The sequence below is a fragment of the Rhipicephalus microplus genome, chromosome 3 (genome assembly GCF_043290135.1).
Source record: "Rhipicephalus microplus isolate Deutch F79 chromosome 3, USDA_Rmic, whole genome shotgun sequence".
Classification (NCBI taxonomy): domain Eukaryota; kingdom Metazoa; phylum Arthropoda; class Arachnida; order Ixodida; family Ixodidae; genus Rhipicephalus; species Rhipicephalus microplus.
In genome coordinates this window covers 86,186,803-86,208,350 of record NC_134702.1, presented here as the reverse complement: position 1 = coordinate 86,208,350, position 21,548 = coordinate 86,186,803, and the positions used below count along the sequence as shown (strand labels likewise).

Below are 21,548 nucleotides of genomic sequence, written 5' to 3'. Positions count from 1 at the left end.
CTTCTAGGGTTGTTAGTGGCACACCTATGTGGAAGGTTTTAGGAGAAATCGATTCATGTGTGCTCTGCGCCACGGTTTCGACGAGATGGATGACATCACTCACATCACCACCAATGGCACGCATGCTTGGGTAGGACGCTGAGAATGACGTAACTGATAGACCAGTCAATTGATTGATTGATTGATATGTGGGGTTTAACGTCCCAAAACCGCTCTATGATTATGAGAGACGCCGTAGTGGAGGGCTCTGGAAATTTAGACCACCTGGGGTTCTTTAACGTGCACCCAAATCTGAGCACACGGGCCTACAACATTTCCGCCTCCATCGGAAATGCAGCCGCCGCAGCCGGGATTCGAACCAGCGCCCTGCGGGTCAGCAGCCGAGTACCTTAGCCACTAAACCACCGCGGCGAGGCGATAGACCAGCCAATAAAGATCACTCGTGTCACCACGGTCGTCGAGTCTTTCATTTCTTCTAGCCAAATACAGTTATTATGTAAAAAGAAAGTTGTAATAATACTGGTGCACTTGACCGTATGCTACAATTGGATACGCACCGAGATCGGATCAGACGCCTTGAGTCGGCCGCAACGGGTTCAAATTGTAATGCACCTGTAGGCCCCGAAAACAAAGATGCGGCCACGTTCCGCGAACGATCCTTGCGTTTGGTGTTATTACTACGAAAGCTGTATATGACTAGGAGAAACGAAAATCCGTCCGATAGCGGTGTCACTAGTGGCCTATATTGGCTGTGGTATCAGTTATTAACTTTCGCAGTGTCGTGCATAAGCACGTGCTCCATTTGCTGGGTAGTGTGTAAAGTCATGCATACCGCCGCGGCCATGTCGGTGAGCACACAAATCAGTTTTTACTCAAAGGTTCCACATACATGGTAAGCCACGTTACAAGTCCAAGCTTAGAACTGGCTAATCTCCCCGCCCTTCCACTTAAACTAAAAGAGCGCCATTTGCAGGAGCCTGGGAGAGCTGGAATTCACCGTGTTGATGGTGCTGTCCGACACAAAAAAGGCAACCAGGGAGCCGAGTTTCCACAGCAACTGCGTACCGATGATACGGGAGCCTTCCTGACCGTGCTAAATTGTGAACGGGAATGCAAGCGCCGGTGGCGAGTGGATACCGCAAACCACGCCGCCGAGTTATCTCACGATGTCAATCGTTTGCTACAACGCGGCGTTGTGTCATTAATGTGATGACTGAGAGAGCGCCTTCCCCGTGGCGAACGCCCTCTCTCAGCGGGAATTTCACCAATGGCACTTATCCTTTTTCTGCGATGTCTCCGACAGCCTGTGGTTCGAGAACAAATACTATGACTAACGCAGTGCGAAACACAGTTAATCGCTCATTGCACTCCTCCATGGGCGTGATCATGCCAGGCACGATGTGCGGCATGTGAAATACATTGCAGTAAATCCAAGCCAAACGTGCTTCTAGCCTCATTGAGAGGCAAAAAAATGTAACCAATATTTGTGAAAGGCTTCAATGCCACGTCGGGTAGAATCCACTGCAAAACAGTGGGGCCGCACGTTGCATCTGTCGCTGGTTAACCATTTGTGCGGAGTGCTTCGGCGGGGATTTTTTTACAAACACATGCCGGAAAGATACTGAATGAAATACCAACCGAGTGGTGCCTACTTCATTGAGCAAATGATACATCTCTTTTCATGTCCAGTTTCGACATGCGTGAGATGCGGAATTATTTTTATAGTTTAAACGAACACTCAAGTTAAGTACCAATTCTTGTTAAAGTGAAAGCGCAATGTATGACAACGTGTAAAACGACAATATTATCAATAGCAGTGACCCAATTACCGAGAAATTAATGTGCATGCACGAGAACACATGCGCCTTGAGTAGGGCATCTGTAAACTGAACCCGAAGACGTCAGAATTACCACGTATTTACCACCTACGATTAGCTGCATGAAAGTAACAATAGTCCGTGCATCAAGAGACGTAATAAAGCCCTTCCTGGTCGTTTCAATTTGATTCAAGCAAAAATAACTTCTACACGCTACGACAGGAAATTACGAGAGTGGTTGCGCACTATTTCCCATAGATAAACAGGTGTTCCTTGACTGGTTGGTCCGTCTAGCCGGGCCCAGGTAAACTATACACGCCTACCATCTTGGAACCCATGGCTAAGCATTGTCCAATAGCCGTTGTTGCTGTTGTGGCTCCGCCTACTTTCGTTTTGCTTTGCTGCTTGTGATGTCGGGGGCCGCAAAGCAAAGCTAGGCAACGTTGTGCATTAGAATAGTGACGTCGGATGGCCACTTTCAGGTGAGGTATTGAAGTGCGCTAATGCGATGCCGTACACTAAAGCTTCGTTTTATTTTAGCATAAACGCTACCTAGGCGTAAAAATAGCACTACCAGGTTTCTCGACCGCTATTTTAGCAATCAATATTGACTTAATGCTTGCATTTAGTACCCTTTATTCTTTCGTTGATTTTATACACAGCAGGGATCAAGGACTGTGACAGCAAAGTATTTTCCTATTTTAAAGACTTCTTTGGGTACGAGATTTTTTTTAAATATGCACAATGCGATAGGTTGACCAAGGCTGTCTTCTATTAAATACGCTTTTAATAGAACCGAATAGTACTTCATTGCCATCGTTTTTGTGCGCACACTGGCGTAGCATGCTAGAGTTTTTTCTCAAACAGCGCCCGCTACACGCACAACATATGGAGTGCTAGCGCCGCTTTAATAGCTGCACTAAAGCGAGGCAAACAAAATATTTAACCTGACGCAAAGCTTTATTTTCAATTAGGACGGGCCTATATGAAACTCGCCACCATACCTGTACCTTCTCGTCATGAGGCAGTTATTTACTCGTATTAACTGTCAACAAAATATCTCAGAAGTGATCATAAGATGTGCAGAGCTCCACACACTCGTCTAATACTGTTACGCCCCGTGGAATTACTATCAAAGCAGACACTAGAAGAAGCTATTGCAAGGACAGCAATACAATTTAGGCGCAAGCCCCCCCCCCCCCCCCCCCCGTGGCACCGAATTCGTAGCGTCGTCCAACCTCTTACAGATGACAGCAACTTCGTATAGGGTCTATTGATTCTTTTTCCTTAGTGGCATTTCACACAATGTTGCAACACAACACCAGGCTGATATCATGAAGTGTCCACTCTTTTCTCGGTTATCTTTTCGCATGTTTGGTTCAAGAATGCGTATAGTAAGGCCCCGTGTCGTCGGTTGTGGTACAAGGCCCATCAGCTGGCCTGTCCCCATGTCATACCGAGGTCGCCAGCCTAATGGCATGTCTACATTTCCAGACAAACCACATGTTTTAAGGGCACGTCCCCCAATCGGCAGGTTGTCGTGATTCTCGCCTAGGCATGCTATAAAGAAACGCCTTGAGGTGAGTTGTCATGGTAAACTAGCTTCCTTTGCGTGCTCGTTTATTATCGCTGCCGTGAGCGGCACGATTCGAAACCTGTGAGTGCCGCCTGCCATGCTCTTCAGCATTTCAGTACCATCCCATGAAATTTATGGTATCACACTCGCTACCCTGCCATGACCTTTGCAAATGAGAAGGCTGGCCAGACCTACTTTGCTTGAATGGCCTTCACTGTAAGCAGCTACGTGCGACTAACCGGTCCCCAGCTACGTGCAGGGAGCACGTTGATGCTACTCGCGAAGTGGTCTTCAATGGCAACCAAGTGTGATTATGCTTTCTTAATAGGTACGGAATTGTGGCACTCGCTAAACTTCATACATTTTCAGCGGTGCAATGTTCTCTGCGTCGTCTTTTCTAGCAACTCCCGGGATGCCTGTGAAATTAAGAGCTTCTGGTACATCTTGGTGTCTCGAACACTTCCGGTTATACCTCACCTTGTTCGGCGTACGAATTCCCAAATTAGTATTTCCACGACGCAGACCACGCTGCTGGTACACCCAATTTAGTGTTTCTGCCTTCCTGTGAGATGTGCAGTTTTTAAATATCTGCTTAAAGGACACAGAGAAAATGCGTAAAAGTGTAAAGGAACTTGTATGAGTGCGGGTACGTGTACTGTATCGTGTACTGTGTACGGTACGTGTACTTGGTAAAACCGTAAGTGCATTTTTGTATACGCGTGTAAGCATGGAGTTCTGCTAAATGTTTCGTAGAGGCTTCTTATACTCTACATGCAAATCATTTTGTCACTATTTTTGTGTGATATTTGCCCTACCCATAACCAGTCGCTCCTCATAATCTTTTCTTTCAACTACTCTTTCAGGACCGAGAGCACACCACCGCACGTCGGCACTCACTACGATCAGTGTGCAAATCAGGTGAGAAGCAAAATGGTAAAGCAATAATTCAACCTTAAAAAGTGAAATGTGCTTCCTATTATCTAAAACATTGTTGCGCCGCCGTCCCCATTTTATTTTAATTACCCATTATTAATATTTATAGAGGGTATCCAAAAGAACCTCATGGGCAATTCTAACTGCTCAGTATTTCAAGTAAACATATGAATATTCAACGCAATATCGTTTCACTTTTCAGGCATATAAAACTGCATGATGGCAAATGCCTCGCAAGAAAGTTCCTTTAAGTTGCGTAGAACTTAATAAACCACTACAGTAGGTCCTCGGCTTCTATAGCTTTGAAAGTGCCCACAGGGTTTCTATTTTTTAGGGGGGGGGGGGACGCGGTAGTCATGCACCATGACAAATCATTTTTAAGTATCACATCTCACATGATATATCACATGCGTGGTGATTTGCGCTTGTCAGTAGGCCATAATAATTGTTATAGCGTTAACTCAGAAAAATGATCATTTCTTGTTGTCGTCATCCTGAGCTGGCGCTTTAACAATCAATATCACAAGCATGGCGATATTTCAGAATGGTAAGAAATTGTAATAACATATCTATGGTGTTCCAGAAGGGTAGTTCTTTCAGCAGGGCGACGCAATTATCGCGATTGCCACGCAAATGACTATAATATAAACAAAACTATCAAGTTTGATGGCAAGGCCCATTCTGCTAAACAAGAGCTTTGGAAGTACTTCGTTACGCCGTGGCGTAGCCAGATCCACGTGGAGAGAAATAATCGATAACCACAATGATCAACAACGAGTAGAATGGTGGCGTCGATGACGTGCAGCTTTCGTGGTCAAAGCGTTCAGGTCCTCAAAGGCAAACTTCGACGTATTTTTACCATATAAATGTGTGTCCATTTGCAAATGATATACACGGTGTGGTAACGGTCGTGGTTGTTCCATTAGCTTTAAGACTTGCCAATAATTTAAACTAAGAAACCTGAAATAGAAACTTGAACCTGAACTGGTGGCTGCTTGACACAGCATATACAATGAAGTCTTAAAGTACGTCGTCCGAGTGCAAACGTATTATATCGTTCTTGCCGAGGGCTGAATTGCCGCGATGATAAGTAGGAAGCCGCTCTTCGCGAAAAAGCTACCTAAAGGCCGTTTCACATGACACAAAAAGTAGCGATTTTCAGGCTGCGAATTCGCTCGGAGCGAAAAAAAGGGCAGTTCGCTCCCACCGCAGCGGTTCGCGGCGAGCTTCCAACATGTTGGAAATTTTCGCTCTGATCGCAGCGGCAGGAGTGATTTTTGGTCGGGACCCGTCAAAATAGGGCTGGTCCGGCCAAGCCATCTAAATAGAGTCAACATGTTTGTTTTGGTAATGGCCGATGCTGTGCTTAGAAGTGTGGCAGCTTGGGCTAGTTGGTATGGCATGACGATAGTTATAGCGCGAGAACAAAACGACGTGTCCTTTTTGTCTCTGTGTCGTCGTTTTGTTCTCGCGTTATAACTATCGTCGATGCTGTGCATTTTGAAATGAATTCAGACTGGGAAGTGTTGTCAAATGACGAAACAAGCAGGCCCTTCGTTACCGTTCACGGTAACTTCATGATATCATAATATTGCACATATTATTACATTGCATTCGTGTCTGTCACAATGAGCAGTGCCAAGAACTCGCCGCTCCAGTCGCAGAGCGAAAATCGCGTACCGTTTGCGGTCCATGTGAAAGGAAACCACCATTAGCGGCGGTTGCGAACAGAGCGATTGGAGCGAACGGAACGATTTTTTTCGCTGCAATCGCGGAATGTGAAACAGCCTTAAGGAGCCGTTGGGAGTTTGGGGGGAAACAATTTACGACACCGCCCCTGGTCTTCCTTGTTTTGTTTTCGCAACAATGAGTGCTACACCAGCTTCTCCTATCACTTTTTAGCGCATATTGTACAGCGTACATAACCAAAAAATTATACGTGGTGGCTACCGCAACGTTCAAGCAGCAATTTTCACCCATGGTAATGAAAATGAAATATTGTTACAGAACTGGTGATGTCATCGATTATCGGATTCGGATGGCTGACGAGCTCTGCGCCGGAGCACTCCACTCTGGTGGAGGGCAACAGGGGAAAATCTACCAATTCAACACACGTACTCTCTCTGGAGCAAGTGCACGGCATGGTCAGAGTGAAACCCGATGCTCGCGTCTCTTTTATTGGATGAGTGGGCCCGCAGGACACAGCGATGCTACAATAGCAAAACTTGAGCTCCGTCGCGAGGCACAATTGACGTGACCCGCGTCCGTTGGCGCGACCAAAGTTGACCCCCGTTTCAAGATACGCGGCGCTCGCGACTTCTGATCGAATCTGCTGATTTTCCTTATCCCCACAGAGGTCCTGTGCCTCCCCCCCGGTTTTTCTATAAAGGACTTTCCCACCATCGTGCTGCAAAAAAAAAATGGCAGCATATCCACGGAGTGAATGATGGAGAGTGCGGCGAAGCATCCATCCGTTCATTCGTTCTTGCTTCCGTCCGTCCATGCGTCTGTCTGTGTGACCGTCCGTGCGTCCATTCGCCCGTCAGTGCGCGCGTCTGTTCGTGCGTCCGCTCGTCCATCTGTACGTCCGTCCATGCGCTCGTCCATGCGTTCGTCCCTGCGTCCGTCCTTGCGTCCATCCGTTCGTGCAACCATCCATGCGTCTGTCCATTATGTGCTCGGGAATTTGACAAGATGTAGAGGTTAACGAAACTGGTCGATAATTCTTTATATGAGTTTGATCACCTGCTTTGTGTAGAGGCTTAATTCAGCCAATCTTCCAGTCCTCAGGGAGTACACCTTCGTAGGCATCTGTGTTTTCGTTCGTCCATCTATTCAACGCTCCAAGTACCACTACCTCGCATCTTTTTGTCATATACTCCTTATATAGAAGCACCGCCATCCAGCAGACTTTCCAAGGACTGAACGAGAGGAGGCACACGCATACTTTCTTACGGCTTGCGCTTCGTGTCTACTTCCCATCTTTCACCACCTCGAGTTCATGGTATATACTAGTTCACTGTGTTCATGGCACTGCGGCCCAACGCTCGCTAAACTTTTCTAAAACCAAGGAGGTTATACCCAGCAAGTAAAACGTAGCAACCCTTTCTTGTCAGCGCTCAATGTACTTGCCAATGGCTGGTAATCGGAAAGGAGAGACAGGAGAATTCGGCTTTTAGTTAACGGGCACGCTGCGAATTTTTTATTGTTCAACAACGCACAGAGGAAATCTCCCACCGGCACCACCTTGGAGGTCAAAATGTAACACTGGTTACCCACTACTACTATGACTACAAGGGACGAACGGGTGCCGCTATAAAGAGCTTCACCAGGTTTGCAAGTGCTAAGGACGTCCCTGATCGTTCTACGTCAGGGGCGTCCGGCAGTAGGAGTCATGGTGCCCGTCGCGTCTTGGACGCCTTGTTGTCCCTACGGGGACTAGTGCCGAGACCGTCGTTGATGCGACGGCCTCAATAGTCGGTCTCTCAGAGTTAAACTGCGTGCAGCATCAGGGAGCTCTAAACTTCCAAGTCACCGTGAAGAGCATGGCCTCCATGTCTCTAATCGTCAATGCTGGCTGCCTGGTGATTGGCGGCAAGCGTGTTCAAGTCGTTCCCGTTGGCTCACAAGTGACCAACGTCGCCTGCCTGTTCCTGCCATCGTTCGTCTCAAACGAAGCTCTCGTCCAAGCGTTATCTCCATATGGCAAGGTGCTCACTGTCACCAGTGGTTTGATGAGCGGGCGACGCGGCGTACTCACTGGAACGTGGTATGTTCGAATGGAGATGAACGCCGCTAATCCTGTGCCGAACTACCTGCGCATCTCCGGTCACCGTGCTACGTTTGACTACCGTGGTCTCCAGCGTGTATGTCGAAGATGCGGCTCAGGGGACCATCTACGAGCCCAGTGCACAACACCGTATTGTGGTCGCTGCGGTGTGCACGGTCACGTTAGTGAAGGATGTGACCGCCCGTGTCGACGCTGCGGGGACGGCCACCCAACTGTGGTTTGCCCTGTCCGCCGCTTTTACCTCTTACTCAGACGCTGCCGCTGGTGCCTTTCCACCACTGACACCGGCAACGGAACCAACTAGCGACTCGGGGGACGCAGAGTAGGTCACCGACGCTGTGCTGGCCTCACCCCTACAAGTTCCTTCAAAGGAAGCGCACAACGAAAGTGCGATTGTCAATGCGACGCTTGGCGCGTTGGCCTCCCCGCTGGTGCAGGAAGCGTGCGCTTCGAAACACGCAACGCACTGCCCTGAAAACGGCGTCGGCGTCTCTTCTCTGACGCCACTTGATGTTCAGTGCGCAAATGACCCCAGTTCTCAGGCTGCTGCTGTTGAAGTTGACCCTGCGAGCCCTGTTATTTCGGAAAACAGTGGCGAAAATACCACACACTCTTCTGTTGCGGCCGCTCCGACCATTTCGACATCGCGTCGTACACGTAAAAAATCGCCCACACAAAGGGTGCCTACACCGGCCTGCCGAGACGTGGACAGTGCTGCCAGCACAAAGGGTGCCTACACCGGCCTGCCGAGACGTGGACAGTGCTGCCAGCATCAAGGATGTGTATCCAAGCTTGCCAGCGGCTCAGTTACTACCTCCTCAGGACACGTCTTCGGAAGACGGCTTCAGCTTGAGACTGGATAGTAGCATCGCACTGTCTAGCCTTGCCGATTTTGACGTCGAAATGGGAGCTCCCCGTGAAACAAAGCGAGGGCACACTTCCAGCTCTTGCTCCGATGAGCGCAGTGATGGCCGTGGTGAATCCCAACGGTCCAAAAAACCTCGACCCTCTTCTGGAGGGTCGAACAGTGCGTTGTAATTTGGTTGAGCAAGTGTCCCCTGGACACTTTCCAGGACACCGTCTAGAACTATGCGTCCAGGTTAGTCTTTACTTTTTATTATGGCTACTACACTGCATATTATTTCATTGAACGTTCAGGGTTTTCGCAGTCCGGCAAAGCAAGCTGAGTTGATTAGTGTCACCCGCGCTGCAAATTGTGATGTTTTGTGCCTCCAGGAAACAAATTTCTTCTCACTATCCGACGTGCTTGCTTTTAAACGAAAGTTCAGCCTAGATTGTTAATTCTTTTTCGCTACATCTCGTTTTACGGGAGTAGGTATTATTATTTTTAATCGAGCTCTATTACGGGACCATCATGCTTTTTACGATGGCGTGGGCAGGGTTTTGGCTTTAGACTGTAGCTACTTTTATTTCAGATTAAGGATACTGTGTGTGTATGGGCCAGCGCAAGCTGTACAGTCTAATGACTTTTTTAGAGACCTGGAAGTGTTTTTTCTTGACGGTCGTGATGTCATTCTGATTGGCGACTTCAACTGCGTTCTAAATACGTGAACCGATGTACAAGGTCCTGGCTGGGGCCGGTCTGCTTGGAATTCACGCGAGCTGCGTCGCCTTATCCACCACTTTTCATTACTAGACGCGCACAATGTAGTGCACAGAAATACCTTTGTTTGGACAAGGCGACGTGGGCGATCCTCCAGCAGGCTCGACCGGGCTTATATCCCACGAGCGTTAGAGGCGTTTATCTCCAATTTATGCGTTCCGTCCTTCCCACCTTCTCCTGTGTACGTATCTGATCATCGGCCTATTGTCTTGAAGGTCGAAGTTCTATTTTATTTTTTTAAAAAGCCATGGCTTCTTGATGTTAGCGTCCGGCAGGACGCGCGCTCAAGATCAGGGCCCGGATTCACAAAACTCACTTACGAAAACATTTTTGCGCAAGAGAAATTTTGTTGCGTAAGTCGATTCACGAAACGAAAAAACGTCGTAAGAGGCCATAGTTGTCACATCGGCCGCTGCAAATAAAGCGCGCTGTGACTGCCCGGGAACATGTCAGCGATGGTGATGCAGTTGCTATATTTGCTTACGTCACCGAAAAGTGCTCGTAAGTGGATTCACGAAGCGAAATTGTGCGTAAAAAAAGCATGGCTGAGAGAAAATCCCAAGAGTGGTCCGGACCACTCTTAGGAACAATGTAGCTACTTAGAACCTGCTGCCGCGGCGGTATACTTTGGTGCCCTGGCTGGTTTTGAGTTATTTCACGCCCATTAAGGGCTGCTTGATGACTGCTGGTGCGTTTTTATTTCTTTCGGCGCTTTGAGCTTCGCGTGTTGTTTCCCTTGTACGCAATGGATGGTGTTGACAACCACCATCGTCCAATAAATTCGAAGTCGCAGTAATTGAAGAATTCTATTGGGCGTCAATGGCATAAAACTACGCATGTAAAGATTTGTGGTTGGATGAAAACCAATGTGATACGTGAATGGTCGGTGCATTCGAACGCGACATGACATAGGATCAACCTTATTTGTTATGTTGTTGTGTTGCGCCCCATCTCATCCAATTAAAAGTGCGACTCGAGATCCTTGCCTCATTGGTGGAAATTACCACCAAAGAGGTTAATGGGAGCACATTCTTTGCACGCTATTGGAAATAAAAATGAGAGGAAGTTTTCAGTGAGTGGCTCCTAAAGTTTGTGCTCTAGTGTACTTTCATTGGCTCTAACTGTCCAATGGTTGCGATCTCTGAAATACAGCTGTCGATACACTTTGGGATGATCTGGAACAAAGCGTACTTTGTAAACGAAAGCGTATAATGGGTGCGCGTGATTACGCATGGAACTACAAACAAATCTCGCATCTTCACCTTCACTGTTCAGACACCGATATGGACCGTGATATTATGGCAAGCAATCGGAATGAAATGACCCTAGTAACTTTGTATGACACCGAAAATATGCAAACCCTCACGATTCTGGAGCAAACCTCGGCTGAATTCATCCCTGTGTCAATTACCAGCCATTTAACTTGGCGCACGAACATCATTCAAAGGTAGAGCGAGCCACTGACATGTATTTTGTGCGACGCAGCGACCACTTCACCTCAGAATAATAGCTTTGCGAAGGCGAATGTCCTATCGCTTGCTCTGATCGAAGCAGACGACAAACGCGAGCAGACGACGGCTTGGCCTACAGGCACAGCTTGTGATTAGTTGTGAAGCAATACCCTCTACATCAGCTCACTCCGTGACGTTGCCAAAACACTTCTTTCATCTGGCACGCCTGTCCTGTTCGTCATATCACCCCCCTCGCACATAAGAGAAATTTTTTTCACGCCGTGAAAATAGTTCAAGTACTTTCTAAGAGCTCTCTTATCGTCTTATGTGCTGCGCAGTTGTCGAAAACAACATGGCGTCTTAAACAGCGTATCGGTCGGTGCGACTTTCAGCAAACGCTTCTCGCACGAGTTACTTCAGCGTTTGACCGGATATGTTGTGATTACAGCAGCTCCTTCGGTGCGTGTAAGCAGTGCGGAAAGCTGTGGCAGTGCAATGGTGTTCGGTGAAGCGCAGCGAAGCCTGTGCGTCGGTGTGGTTATCAAGCGGGGATCGGCGTCGATGTATCGACGGCAACTAGCACTCGGGAAGCCTGCATTGTGTGTTTGTGTGCCGGTAACAGTTCGTTCGCTTGACTTTCCAGTCTCTCAGTTGGTAGCTGTGCGACAATTCGGATTGACAGCGTTTTGACGCGTTACTTGAGTGACCCCAAGTACGTACGGAAACGCATGAACTACGCGCTCGGTTCTTGCTTCGCCACTAGTTAGCCCGTACGCTTCTATTTACTTGAGAGCAATGTACTGTTCGGGAGTGAAACGATGTTCGTTGTGAACAGTGGTGCTGTGTTGACGTTCCAAGACTTGTGAACAAGCTGTGCTCGTGTGACCGAAAATTGAAAGACAGCGTTGATAACTGTTTTGCCCTGCGAAGTTGTGGTGGGGCAGCTTGGCGCTTTTGTTTGTTAAGTCGTCACTTCTCCTTTTTGTGATAACCATAGTCCTAGCGCTGTGATGTGATCAACCAAAACTGCGAGATGCTACATTCTGTTGTGGATCGTGTTACTTTGGAAGCGCGCCTAGACAGTTCTTCGGTCACAACTTGAGAGTTCTATGTGGCAGCGAGAGCCCGTGAACGTCAAGCTTCCCTCCGGCCCCCGGACCTAGCGCTGTGATGTGATCAATCAAAGCTGCGAGATGCTACATTCCGTTGTGGATCGTGTTACTTTGGAAGCGCGCCTAGACTGTTCTTCGGTAACAACTTGAGAGTTCTATGTGGTAGCGAGAGCCCGTGAACGTCAACCTTCCCTCCGACCCCCAGAAAAAGCAAAGATTTCACCGGTGCCTTGCTTTGGATGAAGTTGTAGGCGAGTACCGGCTAACTACAGGTTTACGAGTTCGTCTGGCCATCGTTTTACACGGCACTAGAGCCTTGACAACAGCCGGTCATGGCCAGTTCTTAAACTTTATCAATGGACGTGCACGCCTGGCCAGCCCTTTATTGCTGTCATTGGCAGCTTCCAGTCTGCAGATGCCCTTTGCCTGTTGGCCGTACTTGGTTCCTCATGACACCGACGGCTACTAAATGCTGCCATCGGTGAGTTCACCTTGCAGAACTAAATTTCACCGGTACTATAATTCACGCAGTTCTATAACGTGTGCAAGTTTTTAAGCCCATCAGATGTAATGTTTCTCCATGGTAAGTTGAAGCATGAAAAATTTACTACTACTGTTATATACATACATATATTATGGAGCAAATACATAAAAAGTTTTTTTGTGATTTGATACAAGTGAGCTCTTGTTTGATTATGAGGTTGGGCCTGTCGATTGACCACGTTTCATAGTTGGAAAGTTAATGTGAATTTATGTTTCAGGAGCCAGGTTGCACTTAAAAAATTTATGTTATTTTGGAAAATTAGTTCTATAGACGATTACCACTGTGGTAGTACTATACTTCAGTAGGACATATATATTGCGGTACGTAAATTTTACATGAGGCTTCAGTTTATTTCAAAGTGATTATAGCAGATTTTGGTCACTTTAACGAAGTGATAGCTTCCTCAAATAAGTATTAGAAGTGAGTGCTTTTAATGATTGTTTTTAAATATCTCGTTTTTGGCTCTTCACAGATCGCAGAGATTGGTTTGTTAAGGTCCTGTGATGCATCGGTTGCACATTCTGGCACATCAATCCTCATCATTACTTGGAGCACCTGTACAAATATAGGAAGGACACGTTCTCCCTAACTGTGCAAGCCTATGTCACTGCTGGGACTGTTATCATTCAGCGGATGTGGCGTGGAAGCATGCATGGCAGCCTCATCTGGAAGGACTGCGATCTGCTTGGGAGCTTCGAGGGCACAAAACTGCCTAACGGCTGGCTGCAAGGTTAGTTTTTCTTTAATACATACGATTACGTGAACACCACTTACTGTGCACAAATTGAAAACCCAAGCATGGTTGCTTTCAGTGGATACCTGTAATATTCTTACACATAATTCTTATTCAACATTTAAAAACTAAATTACAAGATAATTGAGAATGTTGAAAGCTGAAAGCCTGCAGCTTTAAATGAAACTCCAATAATCTGAGACACAAAAGCTTGTGCTTTGAAACGAGCACAAATACTTTGATTCCTCATTGAGCTCTCGAGGTTGTGACTGAACTCTCGAGCTTGAGCTCTCAAGCTTGTGGAAAGAGCAAGTGGGTGAAAATTGCCTGGCTGTTCACAACTTGCAAGGAGAAAGACCTATTGAAGAAGCCTCAGATGACATAGGGCCAGTAACTGCATCTTTTACCTAATGTAGCTTTTTCTCTCTCAGTGCTGTTGCTTGTGTTTCAGCCGAACATGTTCACCACGATTGCATAGTGATATATATTTTTCTACAAATTGTACCTGACCTAAGTATGCATTGTTGATATCTAAAGGTGACGTTCAGTGTGTTTCAAAGCCATGGCTTCTCATTTCTCTGTCTGTGGCTAGCCTATTTCAGCAGCAGAGCGATGCAGCTAGCACACATGCAATCCAAGTCATGGAGCGCTCCTTTGGTGTTCTGTGCAGGACGCAGCATATCCATCCGGCAAGACACTGGTATCAACAATAATGGTGAGTGTTGGTGGCACCTGTAGGAGCCCGTTGTGTTTGTTGCGTATGATTATTTCCCCTGATGAAGTGCATTTCTGAAAAGTTTTCTTCATTTAGAATAATAGATGTCAGCAACAAGCACTCATAATCCACAAGTTCTTTGTGTCTTCTAGACTGCCCATTTGCTCCTATATGCGGTATGGTGAGCTGGCTATGTTAGACAGCCTTAAACTTATGAACATTGGCTGTTGTGTTGTAATGCAGTCTAACTTGTGTTTCTTAGTGAACTTATTTGTGGTCTACTTCTCGCACCTAGTGTAAAGTCGAAATAGAAGAAACTCTATTGGCTTTTTATGCCTGTCAGAAGTTTAATGGCTTCATCTATAACATTGTAGTTTTGCTCTTGTACCATATTAAATATATTTTCAGTCTTCACTGTTTGTGTGTGTGTGTGTTGAGGCTTGTCATTGGCTTCTGAAAATACAATATCTGTAAATATAAGCACATAATTGACAACTATACACTCTTGCATGTAGCATGGTTGTAACAATGATCTGTATTTTTCCAAGTTCCAGCAGTAACAAGGGGTTCGGTGCTCCACTGTCATGTACAGTGTATCAAGAACAGAGCACAGAAGACCAACAAGTATAAAGGGACTGCCAGTGACTGTTCTCCTGCTCAAAGTTTACAACAGCAGAAAGAGCACATTGTGGTGTCAGGAGCAGCAACTGCTTAACTTCTTAGCAGTGCATTATTCAGCAGTTCATTTGCTTGCATTTGAAATTATTTAAATATTGCATGGAAGATACCAAACTATGACACTAATTTAAAGGCTGCTATAGTGTTAGTGGGCAAATATTTTTGAGCTGAACTTTTTAACATGTGTGTTAAGTGCCTGCGTGCCTCTACATTTACATGCCAGAAATCACAGCATCCATGGTCGCCAATGGTAACTAACTGTGTTTGCATTCTTTGTAGTACAAGAAGTAAAGCCATGAATGCAGTAATCATGTACTTAGTCGATGTAATCCTTCAGTGTACACTCATTTGTATAGCACCAATGATGCCATGAGTGTATAAGCTTTGGGAAGTGAATCTATGTGGATTATTTTATTTGGAAGGAAGAGGATCATCACTACTCCTAGTATATCTTAACAGTAGATTTTAGTGCTTGGGTATTATCCCACTGCCTGTCCGTCCTTCAACAGTCTACTTATCTACTGTGTAAGTGTAACTTTTTAAATGTATACGTTGCTCTGATAGGTTTGTTCATAATGTAATTCAAGTGACTTATCATCTATGCAGCTCTACTCAGACTACAAATAAAAGTATTTATTTTTATATGTAGCTATAGCATGCATTCACTTGTGTTTTTCTAGGTGCCTGTACAATTGTTTAGCCCTACAAAAGTGCTGGTATATTCTAATATTGAATCTGGCATCTTAAAATAGTTTGTTAGTGGAAGTAAGAATGTGTATACAACCAATATTACTATCCTCAGATGAACTGTGAAAACTCTGTGGAAATTTATTTACATTTTTTGAACTTTGTGAAGGCAAATGTTGTTATGTTCTTTTATTGTGGTCCCTGTTTCATGCAAATGACACATAATTACTTTGCAGTGGCATAGTATTAGTTGTTATTTTACACATATGTGCTGAGCAACATCGCAGTTGAGGCCAGCAGCAAGACATACATGCAGTGCACTGGAGCATCACCTCACATAGTGTACAGTCTTTGCCCACCAGTAAACTCAATATTTTTCAAGCAGACTAATAAACAGCTGTATGGGAACTGTGTTGATGTGCAAACTTTGAAGTCTTCTTGAGGAGTGTTTTTCATCATTTTTGTAGAAGTGAAGTAGCTACCCAAGGCCACAACTGGTGGAAATGTGGTGGTTTCCTCTCTCCAAAAGCACTCCTACCAGCTGCCTCAATGTTAGCATGGGGTGAATTCACAAACTGGAAAAATAATTGGTCTTTGTTTTCTTGGCCGAAAGAGTCACTTCCACCGTTGAGCCAACATGACGCGCCAGAATAGAAACTTTTAGCTAAATAAAGTTGATTCTACTTTTGAGAAGTGTTTTGGGGAAACGAAATGGCACCTATAGCTGTCAATATAAACACTGTTTGCACCAAGGAGCTTAGTAGCTTATAATTGTATTATTCATGTATTGTCTAGAATTTACTCGCGCGGTGCCAACTTTCAGCCCAAGTGTTCTATCATGCTTTGTTAGTGGGTTGTGAATGAGCCAAGCTATGTAAATAGAGTGATATTGCAGACATGTACAAAATATTGATGCACAGCCCTTTTCTTTAGCATGACATTGTCAAGGGCTTTATTCTTGTGTTTTTTATAAAAACTGCTTGTCACTGGGCAGCAGCGGAAAACTATGCATCAAGCTTTTGCGAGATGGTTCGAGAAACACCGTGTTCAGACATAACAGTGCCGGTGGATTTTTCTCGTAAGTTACTTTCTGTAGTATTTTCAAAATGAGTGTAGTAGAATTGTTGTTTTATAGCCATTCATTTTAATATTTACACCTGAGTGTATGTATGTATGGGTGTACATATGTATATGTGTGTGTGCATATATGTATGTATATATGTATTTTTTAAATGAGAATCCGTTTATCATTGGTGAGTAAGTTTGGTAATGATTTGGCTGAATTTGTTTCTAGTTATTTCTCTTTTGAGCCATTATACATTTCAATTTGTTTTGTACTGCAAAAAAATAAATGTAACCTTACGCAGAATATGTGTGTTCGAAGAAGTTGTTTCATTTACCAACCTACAGTCATGGGCAAGAAATTGGGTAAAATGGAACGAACCTGCGAAGATTAGTTTAGAGCATAGCTACTCTACATGGCACATCTCGTACACATTGCGTTGGTGGAATATGTCGATTTCAACCTTTCAATTTTAATCAGAATAAGCAAGCTATCACCCGTGGTTGTATATGTGTGTGATATTTATGCATACTGTGATACCGGTTCGCAATTACAATTAAGGTGACAAACCTAGTCAAGCTGAATACACGAATTTTGTCCATGCACCTTTCATCTGCACTGGAACTGTTGATAATAAAAAATAAACTTCAGCTTAGAAATTTATTCTAGTAACCAAAAGCAGGGTATCTCTTTATCACACAAATCAAATTGCCATTGTTCTGTTCCATTCTGGACAATAGGGGACCCTCTCAGCAGAACTCGATTAACTGGTATAGTTCATTTTAACCATTGACAGCGACATTACACTGAAGCGTGCAGCATGACAAATAGTGGGAGAGAAGACACAAACTAATCACTCTGTTTGCGTCAGCTCTAACTGTCCGTGCTCTTCTGTCTTGCTGCATCTGATGATGCCCACCAAATTAGCACGAAAGCGCGTCCCTACAAAGGCAGTCAACTTGGCTGCAAGCAGTTAGCTCACTGCATGTGTAGATTTTCTTCAAAACACCGTGAAGACTGATTGCTGGTCGAATATTCAAACACGTGAAAAGTAATATACCAGGTATGATATTGGTATTTCAGCACTGGACACTTTGCGATAAGAGAGGATGGAGGAGAAAATTATGAACCCTGAATTGTTTAATTTTCGAAGGAGCACAGTACAGCGCTTTTGGATCAAAAGAGGAGTGAAAGAAGCAAAAGCGAAAGCCTACTTCTAAAAAAATTAGTACCCGCCACCACGCATAATGTCAGGCCGGGCAACCTCTTGAAAAAAAAAAGTGCTCAGTGATTCTGCGAATCGAACCAAGTACCTCCTAGATTGTAGTTGAGCGCTGTAACAGCTCAATGGAGGACCCGGACAGGATGTTTTGAAAAGGGTCAAAAAGATGAAAGTAAAAGCAGGGGCAAAAACTTTCTTTTTTAAATTGCATTCCGGGACTCTCCCCGTAAAGCAGTGGCTAGCGGACAAGGGAATCGATGTACCATGGACAACCAATTGTTTACTTTGTAAAACACCTGAGACAATAGACCATGTGTTTATTCATTGCTGGGACGCTGTCTTTCATTGGGACATCCTTCAAAGAACATTGAAAAAAGATCTCCCCATTACAAGCCATGGCATTCGTTTTCTCTGTGTGGATGAGGACGACGGCATACCATACGACATGGTTGTGTTAATTAGCCTTCACAGCATCTGGCAGACCACTATGGCTTACAGACATCTTGACCAGAACATACGTCCTGTCCGGGAGAACTTCATTGCAAATATGCGGTATATCACTGAGGTGTATAAACAAGAAGAAGAACCTCCCAGCTGGCTAACAATGTTAGAGGAATTGTGCAACCTGAAAAAATTTTAATGTGAGCACTTCGGATCAAATATTGGTCCAAGTGTTTTTTATCATTCATGTTTCTGTGTGAACACCTGTAAAGAAAAACAGGTAATAAAAAAAAAAAGCTCGACCACTCCAGCAGTGCTTGCATTCGCCCTATTGCTGATATATCGTCCTTCCTTCGAATGAAGCCAAATGCAAAAACGTCCGGTGAAACTGTCAAAAATAGAAAAAATAGAATGCGTTTGCCCAAGGTTACTAGAAGATAGCAACCGCCACGTGTGACTGTATAACCGTGCGCTATTTATTCTTGTAAATTACTGTCATGACGTTGGGATAGCCGGCTCTAACGTAGGCTACCTTCTCATAGTTTGCCAAATATAAATAAAAAAATAAAAATACATATCGGCCTGTGACAACGCTAATCCACTATTATGAGTTCACTGTCACTAGTGTCACTTTCACTAGATGAATGCTCAGTTTGCTTCCATTATTGTTATCTAGGAAAGTTTTGGCTCATTAACTCAACTCTCCTAATTAGCATTGATTCTCACATCTAAGGACAGTCACACTTTATCTCGCTTTCTGAGTGGCTGTCACTCCCATATAACGCGTACTTCACTTTTTTATGCTCTCCGAGCATCTGACGCTGCTTTGCGGAGACTTTCCCTGACGTCTGCTGGGCCAGAAAATTGTCTTTATTATCTATCAATTTCAAGCTTTTGCGAAGCCGAAACGAGAGTCTCTCTCTCTCTCTCTCTCTTTTCATCCTTTTCGCACGTGTGATAACGTCTCTCGACCTCAAGACTCGTATACACGTCCCTTGCTTTGTTTGCGCACTCAAACAACGCTGGACGAAATATTTGCACCGTGTTTTGTGAAAAGCATTAGCACTGAGACACCTCCCAATGAGTCTCCCTCATTTTACGTAGACATATACCTAAGCGTGAGCGTATGCACGTTCTCGCATTCCGGCTTTATAAAAATGCTGCGGTGCATGGAACCAGCGAAATTGCGCTCACAATTTCATTTGATTACTGCTGTTATGTATTTCCGCACAATTCGTCTGCAAACACCAAAGTCGCTCATGTGTCTTGTAATAAGAATATTGTAACAAAGGCTACCTTTGACTATAGGTACAAAACACCCTTACGTTCACCACAATACCGTGCTAGATTGCACCGAAATAGTTAAGTAGCAGCGCAGCTTCAATGAAATGTAAGGTAACTGGTCGCGTTAAATAGGGGAAGACATTCGAGGCACATTTTCAAACATTGCATGCATCGATTTATGTGTGGTTTCATTTATGTGGTGCACCTGGAGTGTTGTTTACTTGTACTTGGCGAGGTAGTGCATGGATTGCTCGATGACTTAAGGCCATCGAGCAATATCGTTTTTAGCTACAGTCGTTGATGAAAGGCGAGTGCTTGGCTTTGCACAGCCCGCCAAATCGCCTATTACAACGTACGCGGCATCCCGTAAGCGCTGTAGCAGACGCTCGCGGAGCTGAAACTTAGATGCAGCAAATCATTGGCTATCATCGTATACTCTCGATGCTAGACGCTTTGCGTGCTCCTTGATATTATCGGCACACACTTCTTTCTTTCCTTGTCGTTTCATCGGCTATCGTGTGTCCTCCTTGCCCTCTTAAGTGCCGAATAAGTTAAATTCATACCCGCGCTATAGTAATCCCTCCAGATAAGAGAATTTTCGGCTAAGAAAATGCGTAGCCAAAGAGAAAGCTTTGTGAATTCGGCCCCAGATTTGTCACGCGCAATACGTGTGCCGCTCACGGCGTCTGGTCCTGAAGATTAGGATGCGCTTAAAACGCAGTGGCGCCTGCACTGTGCAGTAGAGGGGCGTTGGCTTCGTCGACGCGTTTCTGAAGAGCTTGCTGATACTGCGATGAAGTTACGCATTGCTTTGCGCGCCGAGACGCCTTCTCCTCTGATGCGAGGGTGGCAGCGTGAACTGCGTGAACGCTTTCAACGCTTGACTGCTGCTTCGTCCCTCTTGGCAGCAGCATGACGCTGTAGACACAACCCATGTGCACATCCCGAGGTGCTGCGCTACGTGAGACATTCGTTTTTTGGGCAATCAGAGCCATCTGTCTCTATGACTGCACAAATACCACCTGCGCAGCGGCTTCCTACGCGTGATCGATCTGTTTTCTTGGCGCATTTTGAAGCAATGTCGTGTTTGGCCATGCGGACAAACTGTGATTAAACACCGCCAATGCTTAGAAGTTTGCCCCGTATTCCTCAATAAGCTGCGGATTGCCTGCACATCTCTCCGTCGGCTGAAGACGTAATGGCGGCACTGAAATCTATGAAACGTGGAATGGCCCCAGGGCCAGACGGTTTTCCTGTTGAGTTTTACTTGACATTTTGGGATGAGATTGGTGCTACCTTTACCGCGGTAATCCGGCGATGCTACGAGGACGGTGTCTTTCCAGATGGACGCATTGTGCCTATTCCAAAGGGTGATGCTTCCTCTGTTAATCCTGGAGATTGGAGACCTATCACGCTCCTCAACGTTGACTATAAGATATTCGTGGCGGCAGCCGTTGAACGTTTGAGGGGTCTGTTGAACACCCTGGTAGGTCATCACCAGACTTCATCAGTGCTTGGACAAGAAATACACAGCTTGTCATATACCACACGGGATATCATAGCCTATACTCTGTCACGATCTGCACGTGGTATCCTTGTGTCTTTGGACCAGGAAAAAGCGTTTGACTGACTAGAGCACGCGTATATCCTTAATGTGCTCACAGCCTTCGGCTTTTCTCATTCGTTTGTGGAAATGATTAAAAATACGTACACTGGTCTGAAAAGCACACTAGTTCTGGATGGCTGGGAAAGTGCCGCCTTTTCCATAACACGTGGGGTCCGTCAGGAATGTCCATTGTCTCCTGTGCTATTTGTCTTCAGCCTTGAGCCATACTTTCGTGCTCTTGACGCGGATTCACGTGTCCGGGGTCTTGCGCT

General features: G+C 45.4%; 1 protein-coding gene across 5 annotated transcripts; it reads left to right on the top strand.

The window, feature by feature from the left end:
* The first annotated feature begins 11,487 nt into the window (after positions 1-11,487).
* LOC142803812 (uncharacterized) lies at positions 11,488-17,029 on the top strand. Of its 5 annotated transcripts, XM_075889938.1 has the most exons (4): positions 11,488-12,784; positions 13,320-13,577; positions 14,173-14,295; positions 14,844-17,029. In XM_075889938.1, exons 2-4 carry the CDS (start codon positions 13,481-13,483, stop codon positions 15,008-15,010), a joined length of 387 nt encoding a protein of 128 aa, XP_075746053.1. In that variant the 5' UTR covers positions 11,488-12,784; positions 13,320-13,480; the 3' UTR covers positions 15,011-17,029. The 5 variants fall into 5 exon arrangements, 4 of the variants coding, with proteins under 4 accessions (XP_075746053.1, XP_075746056.1, XP_075746055.1 ...); XM_075889941.1 differs by having other exon boundaries at positions 11,488-13,577; positions 14,251-14,295; positions 14,850-17,029; XM_075889940.1 differs by having other exon boundaries at positions 11,488-13,577; positions 14,251-14,295.
* Positions 17,030-21,548: the final 4,519 nt, after the last annotated feature.